At 44.4% G+C, this 26,903-nt stretch overlaps 1 protein-coding gene across 2 annotated transcripts in view; it reads right to left on the bottom strand.

Annotated features, from left to right (window-relative positions):
• The window catches only part of HIPK2 (homeodomain interacting protein kinase 2), a 200,291-nt gene that overhangs the window by 34,240 nt on the left and 139,148 nt on the right, over positions 1-26,903 (bottom strand). The window contains exons 4-10 of one of the 2 annotated variants that reach the window (XM_006275178.4): positions 26,220-26,339; positions 21,094-21,180; positions 19,939-20,123; positions 16,401-16,563; positions 12,473-12,599; positions 10,980-11,101; positions 401-543 (exon numbers count right to left, since the gene is read on the bottom strand). In XM_006275178.4, the coding sequence (XP_006275240.1) occupies positions 401-543; positions 10,980-11,101; positions 12,473-12,599; positions 16,401-16,563; positions 19,939-20,123; positions 21,094-21,180; positions 26,220-26,339 (947 nt within the window). Of the gene's footprint in view, positions 1-400; positions 544-10,979; positions 11,102-12,472; positions 12,693-16,400; positions 16,564-19,938; positions 20,124-21,093; positions 21,181-26,219; positions 26,340-26,903 lie in introns of both variants that reach the window. The other variant, XM_006275177.4, reaches the window with a different exon arrangement.

Genomic DNA, 26,903 nt, shown 5'->3' with positions numbered 1-26,903 from the left:
ATGATCTCTGCAGTCTCCAGAGAGGAGAGGAGACAGCCTGATGATGCAACACCATTTGGCCACAAATTGTTCAGCTGAGAAACCATCCTGGAGAAAAAAAATGATGTTCTGACCCAATATTGATGTCTTATTTTCTGGCACAAGCCACAACATTGTTGCTTTTGGCTTTCTTTTAAAAACCAACATGGGGCAAATGACAATGATCAAGTTTCATCAAGGATGACTAAGAGCACGTAGTTTCAATGTGCCTGAAAAGCTCTGACTGTGACTGTCCATGCAAAGGCCACAGACATTACATATTCAATATTCGCACATATACACAACCTAAGATATCAGCAAACCTTCAGACATAGTAAGGTTGCATATATTCAAACAAATCCTTCAGAGGTTTCCTGTTTACCTCCAGTCTGCCAGTGGCTGGGTTCCTGCCATGGATTCTGGGATGACAGTTGCATGCTGGACTGAAGTGTGGGTAGCTACTCCGGTCAGTTGCTGCCAGGCTGGAGGAAGCAGGATCTGCTGAGTACCACTAGGCCAGGCCTGCTGTTGAACAGAGGAGAAATTTGTTCTTTACATGAATCACCATACAATGCTGGTCCACATTAAGGCAGACTTTAAATAGGAATACCTGGCTCTTGCATAATACTTTTCATTCAAAGTTCTCAAATGCCCTTGGAAACTATAGCAAAATAATGATCAAGATAGATGAAGAGAGAAGCAGAAGAAACATTCCTGATAATGCATTCAAAGGGATGCAGCCATAGCACAGTTAGGCTCAGGAAAAAATAAAATGACAGCTGGCCTGACCTTCAACCCAAATATCAAATGGAACTGAATCTTTTTATTTTAGTCCTTATATGCCAGGTGGGTTCAGCAATCTCACCAGGCTTCCTCCTATCACTTGCATTTCTGAAAAGGCAGAAGAGCTGTATCTTGGGCCCTCAGCAGTTTTGGCTTATATTACAGGTGGAGGGTGTCCTTACATTTCATTCATTTCAAGGCCTCCTAAAGGTGAGGTCAAACATACTCGAGAAACCTGTGAGCCGCGAAAGCCCAAAGACTGCAAGGACTGGAACAAAACTACTGTCCAAAGGCCAGCAGAGAGACTGCCAACTCAGAAATATTTCCATCTTTGCTACTCCAGCAGAATGGTATTAGAACATAGGAGCTCTTGGAAGTCAGGCAAAGGAATAGGTGGGTTGTGAATCTTAACAAGGGAAGGAAGAAGGGTTTAAGGTTAAAAAAACAATTAGGAATCTTGAAAAGGAGGAGGCGAGAGAAAGAGAAGAGGCAGCAGGAGGGTGGGAGATGACAGGGGAATGGAAAGATGGGCTCAGAGGGAGGGTGGGAGGGAGATGACATGGAAAAATGAGCTCAGAGGGCGGAAGGAAGGAAAGCAAGAAGGACTTTGATTTTTTAACTACTTTATTCAGGGGTTCGGGGTACAAAAAGTTGGCCCCTCTGGGGTCCAGGTCCAATAGACAAAGCAAAGACAAACAAATTACCATCAAAACAAGAGCACCATGCCATTACATTCATAACACTACACCGTTTCAGACACATTTGCAGTATCACGTCCTGCCTAACATGCTGTTATGCGGTCGGGACACCGGCCACACGATCATATAGACCAAAGCCCTCTATGAACAAACAATTCCGACCCTGCTCTATCCAATCATACACATGACAACACCTTCAACTTCCCACACAAAAAGAAAAGCAGCCTGGTGAGGGCCCAGGGCACAGCACAAGCTGGGAGTCGCAGTCCAACACTGAGCCTGCCTGGTTGCTCTGACCAGGCATGACATCAGTGCACATATTGAAGATGGCTGTCCTCCACGTGGCACAGCACTCCCTTGAGGGCCCAGCATGCCTCAAAGGTGGGCACTGCCCACCAGAGCACAGCATGCTCGAACTCCAGCGAGAGGCACACTCACACAAGGAGGCTGAAAAGCCACAGGGCATTGTCTGAGTCAGTCCTGGCAAGCCAGTTGCGGTGGCTCTTGAGGACAGCCACCTTGGCCTGACCCAGTAGAAAGTTGGCCAGGCAGACAGTGCCCTGCTTGGCTGCCCAGTACGGGTAGGAGCACACGTAGGTGGTCTCCCAGAGGCTCCTGCCCAGCGCCCGCAGTGGCGGCTCAAGGGTGACAAAGAGCGGTTTCAGGCAGGGACAGTCAAGGAAGGCATGAAACAGGTTCTCAACGCCGCCGGGGCAGAAGGGGCAGGCCATCAAGGCAGCTGGGTCAAAGTGGGAAGCAAACGTGCCAGTGGCTAGGAGGTCGCCAGACTTCTTGGTGGTTGGTGGCTTATACAATGTGTGCCAAGCCAGGTGGGCTGGTGGGGAATCTGGCGGCCCCAGGCGCCATCGCCACGGTGTATCGGGGTGGCCCGCCAGCACCTGGGCATGGTGGACGTGAACCACCCAGGCATACAGGCTTCTACGCAGCAGAGAAGCAAAGGGGCAACCCGTGTCACTGTTGGGAAGCAGGGGAAGTGTCAGCAGGGTGCCAGGCCCACCAGCCAGCTCACCAGCCATGGCCGGGGCAAGAGGAAGGAAGGAAGGAAGGAAGGAAGGAAGGAAGGAAGGAAGGAAGGAAGGGTCTAGTCAGATTAAGAGTCAGGAAAGAGAAAGCTGTGATGTGGAACAGGACATTTAGACAGGCTTCTTTGTACCAAATATGTATAACCGGTCACTAATTCCAATTGGGTCATCTCTGAAGCACTGGATGAATCTATGAGATGTACAAACTAAATTGATTTAGATGCTACCAGAGGGGATTGGCTCTCTAATCCTAATACACACGTGAGACTGAAGCCACAACTTTACTTCAGTACGTTACACTTTATTCCACAGGTTGCCTTGATGACATCCTAGGACTTTTTGCAGTGATGTGCTTTTCAGTATCAGAATCTGTCCCTGAATTCACTTCAGTAAGGTCAGCCTTAATACACACAAGTCACATAAGGGAAAACAGCTGGTTACTTTTCACAAATGCAAGGGAACTCAGTAACAAGTTCTAAGGCCTGAAAGATGTAATGCTCATGTTGGCAAATTGATTTTGAAACAAAGAGATTTAAGGGACCAAGCTCCATTTTCACCAACACCTTCAAGGGGTGAAGATGTGTTGAGGTCTTTGAAAATGAGAACAATGCTAGGGCCCCATCTATATTACAACATATGCACGGGAATCAGAACTTTGTTTAAAAATTGTTTTGAAGCATGATCCTAGCAACTTTCATTTTTCACTCAGAGTGACAGGAAATGCTTTATCAAAAAAAAGAGCTAGCCACTATAAGCTATACCCTCCAGCAAACCTTCTTTAACCGTTGTGGAACATGCTGTTGAGCTGGGGTAAATTAAAAATGTGAACTGGATTACAGCTTAAACTTTGTTTGAAAATGGCTTCAAACACTGCAAAGCCCTGGAGTTGAGAGGGCCTAAAGGTCTACCTTTGGCAAGAGACCATTTCATGTCAGCTTTTGATTAATCTATGGACAAGGAAAACAGGAAGAGATTGTGTTGGTGACAGCAGCTTACCTTTATATAACAACTTTCAAATGATAAACAAGTATTAGCTCATCCACTAGTGGAATGACATACATCAATAATTTAACAGTTCCCTGTAACACTTCCCAACAATTTTAGACAGGAAGTGAGGGAGGATACTGTACCCCAAAAAAACCCTGCAAGATTTCAAGACAGACGGAGCTTAAGATCCTCAGGAACTTATACAAAATGCATTTCTTGTGCAGTTTCCCCCTACTGCAAATACATTTCTAATTTCAACGTTTGCTTATAATTATTTAACTCCTATAGTTTTAAGAAAAGTAGCCACCATGGAAAAGCAACACTTTTCTGTTTGGTATTCATGAAGGGATGTCTTCTGTAAGCAGAGAAGATTTGTCATTAATCCATAATGCTAATCATTAAGGTACAAAAATGTGTATATAATGCATAAGAGGAATTCATAGATTCATAGATTCATAGATGTTAGGGTCGGAAGGGACCTCAATAGATCAAGTCCGACCCCCTGCGTAAGCAGGAAAGAGTGCTGGGTCTAGATGACCCCAGCTAGATACTCGTCTAACCTCCTCTTGAAGACCCCCAGGGTAGGGGAGAGCACCACCTCCCTTGGGAGCCCGTTCCAGACCTTGGCCACTCGAACTGTGAAGGAGTTCTTCCTAATGTCCAGTCTAAATCTGCTCTCTGCTAGCTTGTGGCCATTGTTTCTTGTAACCCCCGGGGGCACCTTGGTGAATAAATCCTCACCAATTCTCTTCTGTGCCCCCGTGATGAACTTATAGGCAGCCACAAGGTCGCCTCTCAACCTTCTCTTGCAGAGGCTGAAAAGGTCCAGTTTCTCTAGTCTCTCCTCGTAGGGCTTGGTCTGCAGGCCCTTGACCATACGAGTTGCCCTTCGCTGTACCCTCTCCAGGTTATCCGCATCCTTCTTGAAGTGTGGTGCCCAGAATTGCACACAGTACTCCAACTGCGGTCTGACCAACGCCCTATAGAGGGGAAGTATCACCTCCCTGGACCTATTTGTCATGCATCTGCTGATGCACGATAAAGTGCCATTGGCTTTTCTGATGGCTTCGTCACACTGCCGGCTCATGTTCAACTTGGAGTCCACTAGGACTCCAAGATCCCTTTCCACCTCCGTGCCACCCAGCAGGTCATTCCCTAGGCTGTAGGTGTGCTGGACATTTTTCCTCCCTAGGTGCAGCACTTTGCATTTCTCCTTGTTGAACTGCAGCCTGTTGTTTTCTGCCCACTTGTCCAGCCTATCCAGGTCTGCCTGCAGCTGTTCCCTGCCCTCCGGCGTGTCCACTTCTCCCCATAGCTTTGTGTCATCTGCAAACTTGGACAGAGTACATTTCACTCCCACGTCCAAGTCGCTGATGAAGACATTAAAGAGTATCGGTCCAAGGACCGAACCCTGCGGGACCCCACTGCCCACACCCTTCCAGGTCGAGACCGACCCATCTACCACGACTCTTTGGGTGCGACCCTCTAGCCAATTCGCCACCCACCGGACTGTGCAGTCATCCACATCACAGCCTCTTAATTTGTTCACCAGAATATAACTTCTTAGTTAAAATGTTAAAATCTAGCACCTTCTGATCATGCTTCCTTCAGTGTTCACCCTTCCTTCCTTCCTTCCTTACGTTGCATACATAAGACAACCTGCTCATAATAAAAGCAACCTTACAAAATGGGGCACATGATGCCAGTCTTGGAATCTAATTTTGAACCACCTCCCACTACTTGGCTGGGGCATCTGGTCTTATAAACCTGCCTGGTGAAAAGAATGCTGTATTTTCTAATGGGCATCAAGTAAGAAAAATGGGGAGATGAAGCTCTATAGCCAAGGGTTTATGGGTAACCCAAGTAATTTCTTCCTGATCTGAATAACCTTTACAAACCAATTAAAGGTCTGGCTAGATATCCTAAGGGATGAAAGTGGTGTTGTAGAGCCTGAACACTAGTGCTTCAAGCTTCTGCCACTCTCCAATGCGACTCCACCCTAACTTGGAAGAACCACTCCTAGGAATGTCATCACATCCATTCATTGCTTGGTTTCTAGACTGAAATTGCTATGTCAACAGACGTCAAATGTGATGGTAGCTACTGACTGTTGGGAATTAAACTGAGAACATCTTCTTATTTCAGAGAAGCCACTTATTAGCTATTAACAGCAGGCCCTCTTCCTGGGATCTCTCAAGTGTATTTTAACAACCTTTGCAGCAATCTTTACCTGTGGCAGATAAGGGTGTTATGCCTTGCATCTGGGTTGACTGTGTAGTCTTGCTAAGAGGTTAGGCAATGGATTTGTGTAGGATGGTGTAACAGGGGAACCCCTTCCCCCTGTTTCTTGAAGAAAATGAAGCTTGCAGAGAAGGAGCTGTGCTACCTGCATCTGCTGCCAAGTGGGCTGCAGAGCTCAGTCTGCAGATTTCAGGGACCAGAACGCTTGACTGCTGAATAGGGGATGAGGAGCACCTGGGTTCAATTAACAACAAACCAGGACAATTGACCGGAAGAGTAGGGAGAATCAAGGGCCGTATAAGCCTAAGTCTGGAGTCCAGACAGAGCCCTGCCAGGGTCAGGGACAGGGGGCAGCTAGAGCTAAAGCCAAGAGAAAGGCCTGGAGGGTGCACATGAGTGGGAAAGAGAGGCTGGGCCAGAGGAGCCTAGACAAGAGAGAGAGAGAGCCCTGCTACAGCTAGGGATGAACCGACTGGCAGCCTAGTGATCAGCAGGGTGGAGCAAGGTACCAAAAGTCAAACTCCAGGCATCGGAAGGCACCTGCCGACATTTATTAGCCTTTTGACATCAAAGTACAGCCGGCGAGAGAGGAGGAGGCCCAAGAAGGGGAACTGGAGTGGGAGAGCAGGCTAGGTTGGCCACAAAGGGATGCTCCTACCTCAGGCAGGGGGGTGAGCTAGATGACCTCTAGAGATCCCTTCCAGCCCTGCTTCTCTTGGGTTCTATGACACTTTCAGAGATGACAGACCTGGGCTGAATTCAAAGCAATGACAGATAAAATGCTCCCTATGTTCAGTGATTAGAACAGACTATCAATTGGGGTTCTTCCACCCATGTCTCCTGAGTGCTGAGACAAAAGTTAACAGACCCCTGCCATTTTCGGAGACCAGCCCTATCCCCAGCCTCTATCTACTTACTAAGACAGGGCTTGTACTGGAATTTCTGAAGGTGCCTTGGGGGAGCTGGATGCCCAAATCCCATTGAATTCTACCCCCTGCTTTTCTATCAAAATGTCCTAATTCTCCCTTAGGCTCCTTTGAAAAAATCCAACTTTACCATCTGAACTTGCATATGAACTAAGTTCTTAAAGCAGTGTGGGCTGGATTCTGCCCTAAACCCCCATGTGTAATCCCAACAAAAGTCAATGAGGAGCTTCAATCCTATGGCAACTGGCAAAATCAGGTCTAGCCATTCATGTGCTTACCTAAAGGGCTGATGCGCTTCACAGCCTCTGACTCCTTTGCTTTCTTAAGCAAACTGGAGTACTGCAGTCTACTAAACAAGCCTGAAAAACACGTTTGTCTCCTCATTTCCCTCCCTGGCACTTTCTAGCTGGTGCTACGGAGCCTCTGGGGTTTAACTCTCAGCCCTCCTATTGCCATGTAAGTAACATTCCATCCACACTGTCACAGACTGTATCCCAGTGTCATCTTGTTCTGATGACTTAATTTAGGAGTCATATAAATGTTTTGTAGCTTGGTCACAGATTCCTCCAATGTGATAGTAAGGCAGTTTCAGTGCTGGCATAAAAAGCAAGCACATTCATAGCTTGGGCCATGAAACACAGGGGTGTCGAATATATCCCTCCCTGAGGCTGTAAGCACCCATGTGTGAGGCTACACAGTGTGACCCCACAGCACTAAAGGGCAAAGCTGGAAATGTTGAGACTATTGCCATGGAAGTATTTCACTCTGTTCCTTCCTGAACCAGATTCAGAGATCAGGCTTGGAGAACTCATTATCTCTGATGAGAAATTCTGAAACTCCCCCTCACCCCCCCCAGCAGTCCACAGTCCTTCTGGCCTCCCTTCCTCTCCCGCTACCCCCACCCTTTAAAATCTCTTCCCAGCTCAGCTCCAATTTTTGATTGTCTTGGAATTTTCCGCATTGCTGACTTGGATGAAAGGGCTGGTATGGTGGGGCCTCTCCATGTGTCAGCCACATCTACAGAAGCCAGGCTGAAAAGAACAGTCAGTCACAGGGATCAAGACAGCTGTTCACATCACTGTGCTACAATCAAGAACTAATGTTGGCCAAGCTGGTGGATGCAGGGTAGGGCAGGTTTTGTTTTTATAGCTTGTGCTTTAAAAAGTTGACTACAACTCCCATTACTCCAACTTGCAGAGGACTACATAAGTTTACTCACTGAAGAAAACCACTTCCTTCCTTGGGAAGAAGTCTAGATTTATTCAGTTCTCCCACTGTAGTAAGTAAATATAGATACGGTACATGGTCCAGGCCCAAAATTCTTATTTATCAGGTAAGGTCCACAGACTGACTTAATCTACAGGTAAAGGCTTGCCTGAAATAATCCACTAGAACAGTACACTCTGTTTTCACATAGGAAAACCAGTGCTGAAGCCACAGTCAGCTCTCAGTTGTACCTGTTCAACCCCATGTGAGGTTCACGGGTATAATCAACACTACACTTTAGACTTAAGTCTTTTGATATGACATTCAGGTGTACAAAGGGAGACAAGCCTATTCAGTGGCATAAGGCAAATAGCATAAATGGAGGGACTATATTCACCACTAGCTCCAGAGGCTGGTGACAGGCCTTCATGCACAGAACAAATATAGAGAAGGAACATAAGTGGAGGAACACAGAACAGTCTCTAAAGGGAAGAAGGAAGAGTACACAAGGGATCTGGGTTGTGTCAGAGAAAGACTCCTGAGAAATGTGGAGCCCTGCCCCATTTTTGATGAGAAGCTGCAGAGCTTTTAGCAAAGGCCAGAATCAGAACTTCTTTCTACCTGTCTCATTGAATAGTATATAGACCCATTTGCTCATGAGCATGAAAACAGACCCGGTGAGGTTGGCTAAAAGTTATTTTTACCACCTGCTTCACAGACTGCAGACAGCTAATTTTGCACAACTTTTCATATCATCTTTCTGCAATAAACAACCTACAAAGATGATATACAAAATATGACCCTCCAACACTACCATCCTGAAGGCAGAGGTCATCGATGGGTTTTGGGGCCAGGAGATATTTTCCAGGCCCCATCTCCAGAAATTCATAGTTCATATAGAATATATAGCAAGAGCTAATTCCTGGTTTTCAGCCACTGTCTGTGCTGTGGTATGATAACAACTGCTCCCGGAGGATTTGGGTATGTCTACACTGTGCTGCTGGAAAAGCCTGCTCCAAAGCATGTCCTGTTCACCTGTTGTCACCTGTATACACAGGAAAATGAAACAGTGAAGCCTCTCTAGGGATGTTTCCTCTGAAATATGCCAAAAAGTAGCCACAGGAATAGGACTGCTGCTGGCCCCAGCTTGCAGCAGCAGCCTGCTGAAACCCTGTGCGCAGATCCAGGGGCCTGAGTCCTCTGGGAAGAGCTGGGGAAATGATCAGAGAACTGGGGGAATTGAACTGGGAGCTGGGGAATCAAACCGGGAGCTAGATGTCAATATCAGAGCAGTCCTTCCCGCTCTCTTTCCCCTCCCTCTTCCTAATTTTTGTTTCCCTGCAAGCCTGGCTCTGAAACTCTGAAATTCTCCGAAACATTTCTGAAACGTTTCAGAGCCTTCCGTTTCAATTTGAATTTAGTGTTTTGGGCGCCGAAACAGCCCAAAACACCTCCAAAATGCAATGGCTGATGAAATTTCACACAGCCCTAATGTGTACATATACACAACTGCACTATCAATATCAACCACTGTTAGCCTTCTTCACACTGATATTTTGTGCATGAATTGTATTTACTGAGTTCCTGTACAGAGTATTGAAAATCGGTCCTTTTATCTTTCCAGTGCACTGTTTCATAGGCTCTTCGGGCATTTTTACACATACTTTTTCATTCAGCGATGCGCCGGAGATGCACCGCTTCTGAGCAGACTCAATTAATTGAGTCTGCTCTGCATTTGAGCTGACATGCACTGCACTACGCCACGTGCAGTTGTACAAGCAGTGAAATGCATGCCAGCACACAGAAAATGCTAGCAGTGCACTTTTGAACTAATGCACCTCTGAGGTGTTTTAGTTCAAAAGTGTGCCACCGTCATTTTCTCAGAGTTCACGTGAATTTTGCCACTTATACAACTGCAAACATTGTAGCACTGGGTGCTTTAAAAAGCGCCCAGTGCTGCAGTGCTTGCACATGTAAAAATGCCCTTTTCTATTGAAAAAGATGTATGGCCCACACTAAAGATTATGACAGGCTTCAGTACACAGTATGTCAACATCAGAGAGGCAGCTCTATAACAAAGACTCTTTTATTGGGAATAGGTGTGGCACTTTGCTAAAGCAAAGTCATACAGGCTTCAGCTCATATTTTGATCTGTTTTCACCTGATAAGCTGGGTTGGCATCTGGCAAAGAAAGCAATCACACTCAGTGCCACAAGTTACCCAGGCAATCCAAAACATAGGCAGAATGTAAAAGTCTGCTGGTGTTTGAATGTAGATGAACAGGCAAGCATTACCCAGCGTACAATAGATTGGCTAATGTTATGATAGGCAAGTGTATTACCTCTGGATCACCTTTTCCAGGCTATGTTGTGCTTTGCACCTGCCTCACTGTAAGCATATTTGTTCTCTGCTGAAGATATTTCTGATGCTGCCTGAATCAGTAAAGTGCTAACCATTTTGATTCATTAACACTTGCTTAAGGGGCCCCTTGAAGGAGGGTAGGGATGTCAGTGCCAGCTCCTGCTCTGGGTTTCCACTGTGGGAGAGTCATTTATCTTCAGTACAGCCTCCTCAGAAACCATACCAGTCAAGGCTGCTAAAGAAATGCACAGACCTGGTGTACTCCTTGACTGTCTTGGCGCTCATCTCTGCCTCCTCAGACTTTCTTATTCCACAACTTTTCTAAATGACATCAGTGCACCAATGGAATTCTTTGCTTCAGTATACCATTCAGGCCAAGAGCCAAGAAAAGGCATTAATAAGTCATTTTCAGCATGGGCCTGATGCCACATATGCTGTTGTTCCCTTGTTAATTTCCAGGGGGTTGAATCAAGCCTACTAAAAAGGTGGTTGAGAAAGAGAGTGGAGCCACTGTGAAAGCCCTTTGGGAGTCAAAATAGGCCTGCAACCTGAATGAGAGTCTGGGAAGGATGGTTGCTCCATAGAAAGCTGGAGAATTCACATATTTGCCCCATTTGCAAAGCCATGTCAGAATGACCTGAAGGAAAGCTTCACTGTCTCTCTACTTTCTCATTTCAATTAACTTTCTCTGCATAGGTCTCTTCAGAGGAAATTACCTGTGCAAGGAGTCCTGGCTGGATCTGAAGAGGCTGAGCCCCTGGAGCCTGAGTGACTATTGGAACAGCGTTCTCCATCCTCACAGAATACCCAGCATGCTTCGAAGGTGAGGCTTGTAACCCTAGTTCCATAAGGAGAAAAAGTACAGATTTAGCCATCAGCAGCTGCTCATGGACCGGACCGCTGATTTTGAGAGGTACTAAACACTTAACAAGTCTTGCTGAAGTCAACTGGAACTGCAGGCCTTCTGCCTCTTTGTTAATCAGACCTTAGGTTCCTAGTTATTAAATCCTGGCAGTGACATCTACCAGCTTTGGCAAGCTCAAAACTTGATAGGGCCAAATAAAAAGACACTTTCAAAGAAATTAAGAAATTAACCTTATCTAAATCTTGTGCATGCATGTCTCTCTCAAACCCAGTATAGATCTCATACTATAATGTGCACCTGGGAGGATTTCCATAAGAAGGGAGTTAATAGTTTGTTTTCTAATGAAGCCCATTGTTTTCTGGTTTGACTAAATGCAACAACCATAGATAGCTAGAAAAACACACTATTGCATGAGCATACTGTCTAACAATGAAGGTAGGAGAATGGAAATCCAGAATAGAAAGTTCAGCTCTTACATTCTACTGTAAAATTCCAGCTCTTGCGAAGACAAAAACATTTAGGCTTCAACCAGCCTAGCATGCTACAACCAACACTGCCTCCACCACTCTACGTGGAAGGTCATGTGTTCTAACTCCACAACTCTAATCCCTAAACTGTCCTCATTTCTAGGACAAATGTTTTTAGCCTCATTTTAACCACATGACCAAAAAGGAGTAAACCAAAACTTGTCTATTTCTTAAGAGCATCAAGAAACACACCTACTGTTTCCAGAGCACCTATTATAAAAAAGGGCTGGAGAAATGAAAAGGCTACTTCAGAAATATGGCCCCACCAGCACCAAATGTCAGGTCTTGGCTGCACTGCAGACCTCTCTTCATTAACAGCTCCTGGTGATTACACTAGGTGGGCATAACCCCTAGCATAGAGAGTGTGCACCATGGCAGATTCTTTGGGTTTCAAAGAGGGTTAAGCTCCACTTGTACAAATAATGGTTATGTCTGTCAACTCAAGGGGTGCAGCTACACTGTTGACTAGCTACTGACATTCACAACTGGAGCAAATATTCAGTCTACACAGCTGACTCTCCACAGCACTAACCTGCTGGGTTATCTTTCTGAAAGTGGACCACTGAGTCACCTTGGAACTGGTTATTAAAGCATTCTCCTGTTTCCCTGTTTACCCAAATGAGGCAGAGGTACTCTGGCCAGGGGCAAAAAATAACAAAGCAAGGAAGCATCACAATCACACAACCAACCCTCTTATGCATCAATCCTATAGGTCTAGGTGTTCTCCCACCTAGATCATTTGAGAAATACTTGCTAGAAGGAGTACTCAGATGATAAGTATGTTAAACAACTGAGAGACTAGCTGCCCTGTTCTTACCTTGGAAGCCTGGAGGGCAGACGATGAGGGCTTGCTGGAAGGGGTCAGGCCGAGCACAGATCTGCGCTGTTCCTGTCTGTAGGGGCATGCTCCGCTGGGCTACCGCAGCCATGGACGCCGCTGAGGGCTGGTAGAGTGCAGATTGGTAATTTAGTATGGAGACTTCAGGGTTGGCTAAGGAAATAGTGGCACTGGTAGAGGTGGGAGCCAGGTTGGTGGCCTAAAGGAATGATGGGAATTAAACAAAACAAAAAATGAGGGAGATGGTATGATGGAAGAAGCGAATCAAAAATAAATGAATCTCGGTAAAACCAGCAAACACAAAATAAATGAGGAGCAAAATGAGGAGGCACAGAGGCCAGGACAGGTGACATGGGTGCATGAGTAAAAGGATCATGCTAGGCATAAACAGTAAGGGCTTTTACAAACTGGGGCTGCCTCCAAGCACATCTCTATGTGTCTCCAGAGCCTGGAAAATGGGGAGCGGGGCCAAAGGGTAAAGAGTGTCAAGAAGGAACTGGTCTCACAGTCAAGCTATCATCTCCACCCCATACACCACAAGGCCTCAGAAAATGCTCCATTCAAGAGTTGTGTGAAACTCAGTACTCCCCCAGGGAAGGGTGACTTGTGTGGATGTTCCCTTCATACCTCTCAAGTTATACTTTGAGCCTGAAGGAAACCAGATAGCATGCCACTTGGTAATGTTCACTGTAATTTTTTAAAGGGCCCCAAGTTTCACTTGGCTTCACACTGAAACCTTTAATGAGAAAATTTTGCAGGAGACAGATCAAAGACCATTCATCCAACTCTGCTCAAAGTGCCTTCAACATGGAGACTGGGAACAACAAAGCTCCAGTGGGAACACAATATCAAATTAGAACAACCCCCACTTCCCACCTCTGCTTCCACCTGCTCACAAACCCATTGGAACCAGCCCTGGAGGACTGTAAGCACTGTGGACACGCAGGGGTCCTCAAGGAAAGTCTTATGACTAGAAAGTCCACAGAGACAGCAGCACCAGAGCCATGTGCTGCCTCCATACCAAGACTGCTACCTGTACTGCAGCATTACAGCCACTAGGTAGTATAAGGGTGTCCGCCACCTCCTCTGTCTCCTCACTCCAGAGTGGTATAAGTGGAATGAGTTCTTCCACACAATACACCAAGCAGCAACCACAGCCACTCCCATAGTGACCTCCAGGAGTATCAAATGGGGAAGGAGACAAAACCCAGAGATTTTGTAGCGGTAGGGGACACAGAAGAGCCAAGACTGGTTGTATGGAAGAATAGATGCTGTGACTGAGTAGGCAAGTAGGGGTTCATTGTCCATCTGATAGACATTCCAAAAGAGGAGAGTAGGACATGTGGGTGGTGCCTGTCTAGGAATAGGATGGATAAGTGGGAAGGGGAGTGGTGGGAAGAAAACATTTCAACTAATAGCTCTACCCTCTCAGCCAAAGAAATAGAAGCGTCTTCCTCCCCTGTAAGTATTTTTCAGAAATTCTTTGAGAAAGCTGCAGATATCAGCCCTGCCTCTAACAGAAAACCTTTAGAAGAATTCAGAAATTTTCACTGAGCCACCCATAGAAACTACATGCTCCTTTTTACTGAAAGGATATAAGGCTGTATTTTTCTTCAAAACAAAAAAACCCCCACACAGGCACACAATCATGGAAATATAAAATGTAGCTGGACACCCAACCCATTAATGGGAGAGGAATCACTATGACAAATAGCCCCTGGGTCTGTTTTTTGGAAAGTCCCATACTGAAAACACCACAACTGGCAGAGCCTCCCAGACCTCGGTAATTGGTGGAAACACAGGGACACATTCTTCTTTTCTTTCTCATCTTAAGCAGGATTTCACTCTGCTAAGGGTCTTATGAAAAGGAACTACTAGTGAGGCACAAGGTGAGAGACTCCAGTCTCTAATTAACTTGTGCTGTTTGGTTATAGTGAATGGTATCACAGCCTGGAGGCTTGGGAAAAAGTTACCAACAGAAAATTGGCAAGTTCATGAGCAACCTTACTCTCCACCCCAAATTCTAAAAGCAGACAAGAAAGAATGGATACCAACATTTACAAATGATGGCCTGCCACATCAAACCACAACCAACGAATGACCTACCATTGCATACACTGATGTGTCCTCTACTTAATGAATTATTTCTACTAACCTTTTTGAACCACATGTAACAATTGAGCCAGCATGAAATCTGAATTTCACTTTGTAAACCTGGATAGAGTCTTTCAGACTTTCCATTTCTGTGGTACTGTCAATTCCACAACTGTATTTGTGACCCTTATGGCTTCTTCTTATAGTACAAAAGGAGACTCCCAGAACGATCTGCTCTATAAAAACACTAAAGAATGGCAGCTGCACCTTGCTTCAGTATAAAGACAGATAAATTATATCAATTAAAGGGAGTGAGGGAAGTTCTTCTGCATGTCAAACAGTTGTTTGGCAACTGTTTGCTGTGTGTCTACTACCCCACAGTAAGCAGAAGCTAAATCGGAGCAACTTACCCTAGAATGGAGCAGGAGTAAGTTTAGCTTTAACTTACTGGAAGATAGGAGTCGACTTATAACAAAGTTGTCATACAACAGCTGTTCCCCTCCTGCTCTTTTAACTCAGTATAGTTTGCTCATCAGTCCATACCCTCAGTGTCCTACAGTCCTATCCTTAAAAGCGTACCCTTCCATTTAGGGCACCTATACACATGCGGCAAGGCTGCTCCAATGCGCTATAATTACATTAATTAGATTAATCAAGTCTGCTGGAGTGTGGTAATTACCATGCTCCAGCAGACTCCAGTGTCATGTATATCAGCATCCCTGTGCTGAAAAATGGCAGTGGGGGTGCTTTAACTAAAGCACCCCCACTGTCATTTTTCAGCATGGGGACTCTGATATACTTGATGCTTCGGGCCTTTAATTAGAGTGGCTCTTGGAGCCGCTCTAGTTAAAGCACACCCTCCCCCCCATACTCTCAGAGCACATGCATAAATGCCCTTAACGACTATAATACTAGGTTAAACCATTTATGTTGCTTTTGTTTAAGCCATGCCAACACTGCACACATCCAGAGGGCATCTCTCTGCCTGGGGCAGCCACAGTGCATAGGCTGTCACTGTGCTCATGGTGGCAGTGTGTTTAGCTGTCACTGCAGCAGCAGCAGCAGCTACTTTTGTATCTTCCTGCAAGTTGTACCTCCTCCCCCAACCATGCCCCTCAGTTATGCTAGTGCATACATTCCCTTCTAAAATCACTGGAGAAACTCTGTGCTGATATACAAGGCCAAGGTAGAAGCAGAAGACACTAATGCAGGCTACACAGTGTTCAATGTAGGAACTATCTATGTGTTTGTACAGTGTCAAGCACAATGGGGTGCCTCTCAGTTGGGACTTCTGTCCTGAATTGTAAAGGCTAATGATACATAAGAATAAGGAATACTACCAAACTGTCAGAGAAGGAGAGTCTAAGACCTTATTTTTGCTGAAGTTATACAAAGGTTTTTAGTTATCTTCTGTTTGTTATATAAAGGTTTAGTTTTACCATAGTCATAATCTGAGCAAGTACTGTAAGATCCCAAATACACCGGTTTGATTGTCACCAAGCAAAATCCTACTTGTTGCATCAACAGACACCTATCAGAGCTTTTTTTCCATAGCAACTTTCCAGGTAAGTGGGATTTATCATCCTCAACACTGGCAAAACAAAGCACATTTCATAAGCACACAGTGCAACACAGAACTACACCTCTTCTTTGTGAAAGGCTAAACAGAGCTCAGGGAAGAAGAGGAGGTACAACCACACCAGCTTACTATGTGTGTATTGAAAGAGGCACTACACCTCTGCTCTCCATTTTCTAGGACTCTGTGGGGTAAATCTCTATTTTTTCAGGCTCTGGTCATTCCCAACTACCTTACCTGATTGTGGACAGTGTTCAGCTGGTTGTTAAAGGTCATGGTCAGGTTGGTAGATGTGCTTGGTGCCACATGGGTAATGAATGGTGTCTTGCTCTGGTTCACCGTGTCATACATATTCACTCGCCGCTTACAAATCTCCATGTTCTGGAAACAAGACTTGACGCTGTTTATAGGAAGGGTGTGAAAAAAAGAGACAGAGAGAGAGAGAAGACACAGACCAATGAGTAATGTTAACAGGCAACCACAGCTACCTAGCATTTTGTCACTTTGAGCCAAGTAATTAAGGCAAGCCGGAACTTCCTAAACTAAAGGCAGGGTAAATTTGCACTTTATAGACTAACTACATCAGAAATATACAGCATAAGTTTCCATGAACTCAAGCTCACTCTATCAAATGCTCCCTAGACTAATCAGTGCTCCCCAATTTGTTTGAATGGTCCCTTTCTCCCACATGGTCCCACAGCCAGTGAGAGTCAGGCTCTTGATGACTGTATTGGAAGGGAACGAGCAAAAGTTTGAACTAAGAATGCATGGTTCAGGATTCCTGAAGACCACATCCAGCATGAGTGCTGCAATCTGAGTCATGGTCAGGCACAGCCAAAGCTGTCAGACTTTGGATAGGAGAGAAAGAAAATCTACCCGAGAAACGTGGAGTCTTTTCTGATAGTCTGCGAATGAGAATGCTGGAAAGAGATCATATAAATCTTTCCTCATATGAGGCTTCTTTGAAGGCTGCTTTTAGTGTCTCTTCCACTTGTGAGGAAGTCTTTTGCTGTGCATGACCAATGAGACATCTGAAATCTAACTTGTCCCTTTCAAAAATATTGCTCCTGTAGAACTTGAGGCATTTAGCCCATTGGTCCAAGTCCAGCAAAGCACTTAAGCACATGCTTAATTTTAAGCATGAGTGAAACCTTTAAAGCCAATGGGGTTACTCCCATGGCTCAAAGGGATGGTAGGGTCAAGTTAACATGCTCACTGTCCTCCCAAATTCAGCTCTGAGGTTGCCCCAGAATCTGAGCCAACGCATAGGGAGTGTTGGGCTCTTCACCCCATCATCTATCCATGACAGAAAAAATCCTTACACTTTACTTACCAAATTTTATTTTTTTCAAAATGTTCTGAATATGACATTGGAAGTATAATGCCTTTTATCTTCAGTAAACGCATACAAATCTTTTTTTGCTCTGCTACCTCACCTTCCTTGTGAGGTAAGTATTTTCATTATTCCTTTTTTATAATTGAGGGAACTAAAGCACGCAACAGTGAGAGAGACTTATTTTGGGCAAAACCTTATATTTTTCATAAAAGCTTGATTTTATGACAGCTGAAGACCAATAAGATATATCCATAATTTTGTTCTAAAATTCAATTTAAAGGGTTATTTTTCAAAAATAATTTCTCACAGATGCTCAGACCTGGGTTTCTAATTAAGGATTTGGACTATAAGCAAAACATAGACAAAACAAAGATAAAACTGATTTCTTTGATTTCATAATCTAAACAGAGAGAAATTTAAAGAAGTAATGAATATGAGCATTAAACTTTTAAAATAATTTAGCTTTTAATAATCCAGGATGTTTCATATTCAAAAAAGCACCTGGAGAGGGGACAAAATAGGACAGAAGGACTGTGGCATTTCAAGATCCATGCAGTCAGATATGGGGAGCTAGAAGTCAGATTTGTTTTGTGGCTTCTTTGGACCAACTTCCTCAAGAGTTGGGCCTTGCAGTCCTTACTCTGAACCATGCTACCATAGAAGCTGCTTCCAGAAACTGTGTCTTTCCTATATGTTCATTTCCTCTGCTTCCTGATTTACTTTCAAGAAGATTACAACTCCCAGAATCCCTCAGGTCTTTGAAGTTTCTATTCCCAAAAACAAGGACAATTATAGACAAGACTTTAAATCAAACTGCCTACATCAGTTAAAGTCTGTGGTCCTGACCACAATCAAAATTTCTGATACAGAAGGAGCGTGCAGTAGTAACACACCAAGCTGGTAACATGTTCCTTATCTAGCATATTCGTCCCATTTTTTTTATACAGGTAAAATTCCCACTGAGCCCTGCCTGAGTAAAAACTTCCATCTTTGTTGGGAGTTTTGCCTGAGCAGAGTGTAAGTAAGAACTTCAGGAGTGACATCCACTGAAATCAGTCAACTGAAATCAATGGAAATTTTCCTTATGGCAATGGACTAAGGCCAAAATCTCTAAAATTTTAAACAGTTGCCACACATAAAAAGGATTGTTGCCAATAAAAAGCACATTACAGAAAATCAAAAATAGATTTGTGTGTATTATTTTCATATTTTCATAAAACACTGTAATGCTTTATTTATGAACAGTTTTACATAAAAGCAGTTTGCCCCTCTGTTTATAGCGATGATCTATCTTACTATGTTTCTGCTGCATTTATTAAATCAGAATCTGTGCTTATATGGCCTCCTTAATTACAGACTGCCTTACAGTCTTTAAGGTATTTATTCTCACTGCACCCCTCTGAGACAGGACGATACTAGTATGTCTGTTTTACCGATGGGAAATGAGGTGCAGAGAAACAAATGGCCAGATTGCTGCTACTTAAGGATATGCTGCTGCCTAAGGATGCAAACAGGTTTTCTGTGGGGCTTTGAGGACTAGATACCGAACTCCCATTGAAATCAACTGGAAATAAGTATCTTTTGCTTCAGAAAATCTCTCTGAAAGCTTATCTGCATTTGTAGGAACCTTCACACCTTTAGAAAATCTAGTCCTAAGTAACTTGATCAAGGTCATATGGATGTCTATACCACAGTAGTGAACTGAACTCAGGTTTCCCTCATGCTAGGCTAGTGGGCTCTGTGGCACTGGCCCTACTGTAAATGAGAGTCAGGCCTTAGTGAACTACGTTTCATAACATTGCTGGGATGCCATTCAACAGATGTAGAAACTGCTTCAAGTGATTTGCTCAAGACTGCATAGGCAGTCTGGTACAGAGCTAGGAATTGAACTCAAATTTCTTGTTACCAGCACTTTACTTTAAAACTGGGGTCCTCAGCAAGCCAGTCACAAACAGGTATCAGGGGCCATAACCAAAATACCCTCTCCAGCTAGTTAAAATGGTGAAAGCCTCTGAGCCAGGGCTCTAAGCAGGACGCAGGTATGTAAGAGAGGGGAGGTTTCCACTATGGATCAGGTTGAGAACCACTGCAATAGCTATGGAGGACTCTGCTTCCTCTTCCACATGCACTAATTCATGGATCCAGTATTAACTGGACATATTTTTTCTGCATTTTAGTGTGGATAGATGTGATTATTGAATATTATAATACACATAGTGTGTTCTGCAGTAGTTTGGAGTGCCATGTAACTGCAACAAGTTTCTTATTTGTGCTAGATTTAGTACTTTTTAAAAACAAAAATAATATCTTTACACCTAAACTTCTAAATCCTGTTACTAGGCCCTTGTATCTACCTAGCTACAACCCAGTGCCCCCCATATCCTGTAGGGTTTTTTTTCTGTCCAACACCCCAAACAAGATAGAAAACAGGAAGCATACTGTGTGCTGTGGGGAAAATCAAGCAAATGCGTCATGGTGACAAAGGGGTGGTTCAGAGTTTCAATCGGTGTTATTCTTTTATCTGCATCTATAGTCAACATCTTCTTTAACAGATCTATAAACTCGCGCCGGTCTGCCTTTTCCACCAACATATCACTTCCTTCCAAATCTGTTGTCATATTCACCTGGAAAAGAAAGGACAATCACAACAATTAAAAGAAAAAGCAGATGGTCAGGTCTCCAACAGATCACATCCTTTCCTGGCTGAAGCATCTTTACAGCATGTTACCATCTCTAGTGGGGTAGCGCCTAAGGTCACAAGGAAGACTGAGGTGGCCAATCATTGTCATCTGGCTAGTGCAAGCCAAGTCTCCAGACAGGCAGTTATGTATTTAGCTCATTTGGGTCAATGGATAATGAAGCTCTTAGTTACCCTTCACTGAAGATGAACAGCTTCTGTGTAGTAACAGACAAGCTCTGACAATCATTATGTATCATATAAAGCACTATACAATTAGACTACTTAATTATGTGTCCCATGACACAAAAAAGTAGATATCAGCAACGTTTCCTATAAACCTACTAGTTATCTATCAGGTGCTGGGAAGAACCTTCATTTCATCTGATCAATTTATTCAAGTCTTTCCTAATCCCAACCCTTCATTTCTGTGGATTAAAAATACCATGGGTAGATTTTGTTGGTGTTAACTTAAATACACCCTGACCAAATCCACTATCAAAACAGGAAAACAATAGTATTAAGCAGCAGCAGCAACAGCACTTTTCTTCCACAGAAAGCAAATGCTTTACAAAGCGGGTACACATTATCATCATCCCCATTCCACAAGCTGGGAAAATGAGACAGAGAAGTTAGGTAACTTATCCAAGGTCACACAGAAAGTCAGTGGCAGAAACAAGAACAGAACTTAAACCTTTTGAAGCTCAGCCCTGTGACCTTGCCTCATAATGACAGTGCCACCTTATATCTCTTTCAGCACTAACCCTGGCCCTGTGTGCAGACCCCCATAGCAGCACATGAAAATTGGGAGCCACCTGGACAGGTATAGTCTTGGTTTTTCTCAAGGGCTTCTCCTTTGTTTGCCTGGCCCAGAAGCATGTGAAGCATTCTTGCTTGTTTTTCACCAACATTTTTACCTGTGCCATATCATCCAAACAGTTGAAAATGTACTTCCTTGCTTCCTTTGACTTAATCCCCGTCTCTGCCTCATGATCATCTGGTGTCTGCTCAAGACAGGAAAAAGCCGTTTAGCAGAGTTGCCCTATATTTAAGTACAAGTGATGTGCCAGCCCAAACCGTGCACCCCTTTAGAGAATGTTCCATATCTCTTGCCTGACTGTTTAACATAAATAGCACTATATACAACATAGTGGCCTCCCTCTTCGTTATAATATTGTGCAATTACCTGATTAACTGTGCAATTGCCTTAAGACCAGCTACATGTGCAAAGTAAGTAGCACGCCATAAAAAGCTCCAACCAGCTATAAAGTTAGTCCTTGAAAATGTGTACTAACCTTCTAACTGGTTGCTATTGAGCTTTAATTTGTAGCAGGGTCTCCTCTATGGCTGGAATCCCTGTCAGCAGCCACAGGGCTGCATCATACTTAGAATGAAACCCCTGGGTCAGGAAGACGGTGGGGGTGTCACACACCCCTAAGCCTGGGAGGTCACAGCTGCCACAATCCCACAGACCTCAGGGTTTCACACACCCCTGAGCCTGGGAGACTGCAGTAAACACAATCCCCCAGGCTTGGAGGTTTCACGCGCCCCCCACCCCAAGTGTGGGAGATTGTGGCTGCTGCAATCCCCCATATGGCACCCCCAGGGCTGGGAGCCTTTCAGCTGAGGGGGCTTCCACCTGTCACAGCTTGCTTCTTGGTCGTGCAAGGGGAGCCCAGGATCAGCATCAGCAATAAGGTACAATGGGATCTAATACATGACCCCACAATTGTGCATCCCGCCATGCACGTGTGGCATGGCAGGAGATGCAATTGTGTGGATTGCACATTAGATCCTATCACACCTTTACCTGTGCATGTAAAGGGGGCCAGTGTTTGGTATACTTATATAGCTCATCTCGTATCCAAGTGTCCCGAAATGCTTTCTCTCCTCCTCTACAGGCCTTATATCCCTATGGTGCCTTACTGAACCCTTTCCCATACGTAAGGCCTATGCACCATCCTGTCAGCCAGGAAACTAAACAGGAGTCTCCTCAGAGCCCAAAGACCCCACTCTTTGTTAAGATAAAGGATTCAGTGTTGAGAAAACCAGGCACTGATTGGCTAAGGAGTTGGCTAAAAGGAGCTTAAGATGGGTTACTTTGAAATGTGAGTTATCTAAATGCACAGCAATTATGCAGAGATTGGTCTTGGAACTCATCCTGTTTAATATTTTCATTAGAGAGTTTGGTGCAAGAACTAGATGTCTTTATGAAATGTGTAGACAGTAGTAAGATGGAAGGCATTGCTAATATAGAGAAGGACTAGATGATTATACAATAATAAACAGGAGTTGGAGCTGGAGTATTGCATCCAATTCTGGGTTCCACATTTTGCATCAGGCTCCACTCCCATGCATCAGGAACTGGGAGAACATCTGTCCACCAGGGCACCCCAAGAAAAGACAAGGTGTAATGGTCACAAACTGCTGGAATCCCATTTTAGACTGGACATAAGGAAAAACATCTTTACTGTCCGAGTCTCCAGAGTCTAGAATAGATTCCCCCCAGAAGTGGTACAAGCACTACGCGGAGGACGTAGTCTTTTTGGACTTTAGGAAGGCCTTTGAAACCATCTCTCACCTCATCCTCATTAAAAAATTAGGCGACTGTGGTGTCAATGTCTACACAGTCAGATGGGTCACAAACTAGCTGGAGGGCCGCACCCAGAGAGTGGTGGTGGACGGGTCATTTTTGACCTGGAGAGATGTGGACAGTGGGGTTCCCCAGGGTTCGGTCCTAGGGCCCGCACTGTTCAATATCTTCATTGGCGATTTGGACAAGGGGTTGAAAAGCACCTTCTTCAAGTTTGCAGATGACACTAAAATGTGGGGAGAAGTGAGCACGCTAGAAGTGAGGGACAGGCTACAACTAGATCTGGACAGGGTACAGAGGTGGGCAGATGAGAATAGGATGGGTTTCAATACAGACAAGTGCAAGGTGCTGCACCTGGGAAGGAAGAACCAGCAGCATACCTACAGGCTGGGGAACTCCCTTCTTGTCAGCACACAGGCAGAAAAGGATCTTGGTGTCACTATTGATTCCAAGATGAACATGCGCTGCCAATGTGGGGACGCAGTCAGGAAGGCTAACCATACCTTGTCATGCATCCATAGATGCATCACGAGCAGGTCCAAGGAGGTGATCCTCCCCCTCTATGCAATATTGGTCAGGCCACAGTTGGAGTACTGCATCCAGTTTTGGGCGCTGCACTTCAGGAGGGATGTGGACAGCATTGAGAGGGTCCAAAGGAGGGCCACTTGCGTGATCAGGGGGCAGCAGGGCAGACCCTATGAGGAGATGCTACAGGACCTGAACCTGTTCAGCCTCCACAAAAGAAGGCTGAGAGGGGATCTGGTCGCTGCTTATAAACTTGCCAAGGGGGACCAGCAGGCAATGGGAAAGTCCCTGTTCCCCTGAGCACTATCAGGGGTAACAAGGAACAACGGCCATAAGTTGACTGAGAGTAGGTTCAGGCTGGACATTAGGAAGCACTACTTCACAGTCAGGGCTGCTAGGAGCTGGAACCAACTTCCAAGGGAAGTGGTGCTCACCCCTACCCTGGAGGTCTTCAAAAGGAGGCTAGACAGCCACCTAGCTGGGGTCATTTGACCCCAGCATCCTTTCCTGCCCATGGCAGGGGGTCGGACTTGATGATCTGCTTAGGTCCCTTCTGACCCTACCAACTATGAAACTATGGATTCCTTTAAGAAATGGTTGGATGCTTATCTTGCTGGGATAATCTGACCCCAGCTGACTTCCTGCCCCTTGGGCAGGGGGCTGGACCCGATGATCTTGTGAGGTCTCTTCTAGCCCTAATGTCTATGAGATCTATGAAACAGATAACCTTGTTGAGTGGAGCAGTAGAAATGATCTGAAATTTAATAGTATAAGGAACAACACTGAGAACTTGCACTACTAGATGGGAATTCATTTACTGGAGGCAGCAGAGGAGAAGGACATAGTTATATTGACTGATTATAGGATGACCATAAACTATCAATGTGATGAAGCCATGAAGAAAGCTAACACCTGATGTTCCTGTGTGGCAGGAAAGGTACATCTAGTAAAGACAGGGACATATTAGTACTACTACACAAGGCACTGGTAAGATAACATTTAGAATAATGTGTAGGATTTTGATTGTCTCTCTTCAAAAAATAAATTTAAACTTGAACAGGTATAGAGAAGGGTTATTAGGAGGGTTAGTGGATTGGAGAGTCTATCTCATGAAAGAAGACTAAAAGAGTTTGGCTAGATTAGCTTGGCAAAATGAGGGTTAAGAGAGGATGATTACTCTTTATAAATCTATTCACAGGATGAAAATCACTGAGTGAAACACTATTTAAGTTAGAAAAGATTAACGGCACAAGATCAAATGCATACAAAATGGTCAAAACGATGACTAAAAAAATGAAAATGCAAATCAGAAAAAGGTTTTAACCATTACAGCATTGAAGTTACGGATTGGTCTTCTGAAAAAAAAATTATAAGAGCAAAGAATGGGAATTGCTTCATGATGAAGCTCAACAGGTTTACAGAAGAGATAATATAATAGGAAAGGCATGTTCTAGGTATAGTAATCTGAGTGTCATATGTGATTCTGAGAACTTGGTATCTCCATATAGGGATTGAAAGGAAACTTAATATCTGGATGGGAGGTAGCTGAAGTCCCCTGCTCGGAGGTTTCTTCTAGTTACCTGTAGGGACTAACAAGGTTTTTTTTTCCTTTCATGAAAACATTACAAGATTTCCTCTAAAGCACTGGGCATTGGCCACTACTAGAGGTGGGAGTTTGGCCTAGGTGTACCAGTTCTATTAAGGTGCTAACATCTCAGATGCACAGAATTCAACCTATTGCCAAATTTGGGGGCAGGAAATACTTTTTTTCCCCAGGTCAGACTGGCATTGACTGTGGGAGCTGCAGGCAGGGGAATGGGGTAGAGAAGGGGTGGAGGTAGGGCAAGGTAGTCTTTATCTGCATGATCTTTATCCTAAGAGGGAAGAGGTGGTAAGGGCTTAAGGCTGCAGGGAGGCAGGGAAGTACAGTAGAGGCAGAGCAACTGAGTACAGTAGGGGCAGTAGGAGCAGAGGGGAAGTACAGTACAGGCAGCAGCTATGGCTCTGGCCCCAACCCTGGAGTTGCAGCAGTTGCCTTCCCCACCACCACCTCATACTCAAATCCAAGATGAAGGGCTTTGTTCTTCATGTTCAATGATGGGGTGGATCCCCATCTTGGATTTGAGCAAATCTGGTATTTAACTGGTTCAGATGAAAGCGTGTTTAACTAAACAGAAATAAAACCCATCCAGAGGCAGATTTTATGTAAATTAAGCATCACTTCATCAGCCATAAATCTCAGCTACAAAGATACAAATGACAATCCCAGAATAACAGGATATTTCTCTCTCTAAACCAAATTTTAAAAGTCCCCCATACACAATTAAAGCCTGAACTGCTCCCAGTGGAGTAGATTCTAAGGTAGGACTTAAAGGGAGTCTTTACACGTGCTCCAAGGATGGGCAGAGGAGAGTGGGGAGAGGGGGGCACTTTAATTATTGCAGTTCTGAGAGCACCTCTAATTAAAGTGCCTATAGTGTCTGGTGTATTCAGTGTCCTGCACTTCAAAATGGTGGTGGGGGCACTTTAACTAAAGTTCGTCCAACAAGCTTTAATGAAAAACACCCTTGCTAGCATTCTGAAGCATGGAGAAGCTGAATACATGAGATGCTGAGGCCACTGGAATGCGCTAATTAGCATGCGTCACCAGACTCGATTAATCGAGTCTGCAGTACCAAGGCAGTACCAAGGTCTGCAGTATCTTGGCAATACCAAGAACTAACTATAAAACCTTCAGGCCAGTCAAAGTTTGCATAATTCTGTCACGGTAGTCTTATCTCAGCTTGTACCCCACTCCCCACCAATAGCTCAGTTATGGGAAGTGTGTCTATGCACTGCAGAGAGATGAGATCTGGGACCTGAATTCAACAGAATGTCACCTTATTTCCAACCTACTGTTGCAAGATGAAGGAAACATCTTCCTACCTTCAGCCTCCACAAAGGATATGGTGAATCTGTATCCCTGTTGAAAAATCTTGTAGTCTTTGTCCCTGCACTTAGCAAATACTCTGCCGGTAAGCCCTGTGTCTGTGAAATATAGCGAATCTGTAAGAGAAGGATGAGGAGTCACTGTTCAACCTGTGACAATTTCTGGTGGTTTCCCTTTTGGGAGGACAGAAGGTATATAAAACAATGGAACAAAGCAAGAAAGAGAAAAATGTATACCACTAATCTTTAGTGAGGACACAGTAACAGGAACAATAAGCAAGAGAATTCTCATACACCTTAACAGACTTCCTCCCTTTATCATTAATGTCTATGGGCATTTCCCCTTAAAATCTATACAATATTCTTCCTTTCTCTTTTAAATATATGGATAAGAATGAATTAAGTGCATGTAGACATTAGAGGTTAAAGAATATTCATGGATTTAAATAGTAAGCTTTCACTGATTTTTAAGAAAAATTCTCCTCTGTGAGGTTTACCATATCAATAATTTGATACTTGCGCTCTTCTTCCAATGGACAATACAGACTTTCTTAGGAGCAATTCAGAGGATAGGGCAGATAACTATGAAGCCAGTATCTGAACATAGGTGGCCTGTATATTCAGGCAAATTTATACCATCACTTTGTGACATATATTTAATTTGCAGTTTCCATATGGTTT

The sequence above is a fragment of the Alligator mississippiensis genome, chromosome 4, assembly GCF_030867095.1.
Source record: "Alligator mississippiensis isolate rAllMis1 chromosome 4, rAllMis1, whole genome shotgun sequence".
Lineage (NCBI taxonomy): Eukaryota > Metazoa > Chordata > Crocodylia > Alligatoridae > Alligator > Alligator mississippiensis.
This window is presented reverse-complemented; position numbering and strand designations above follow the sequence as displayed.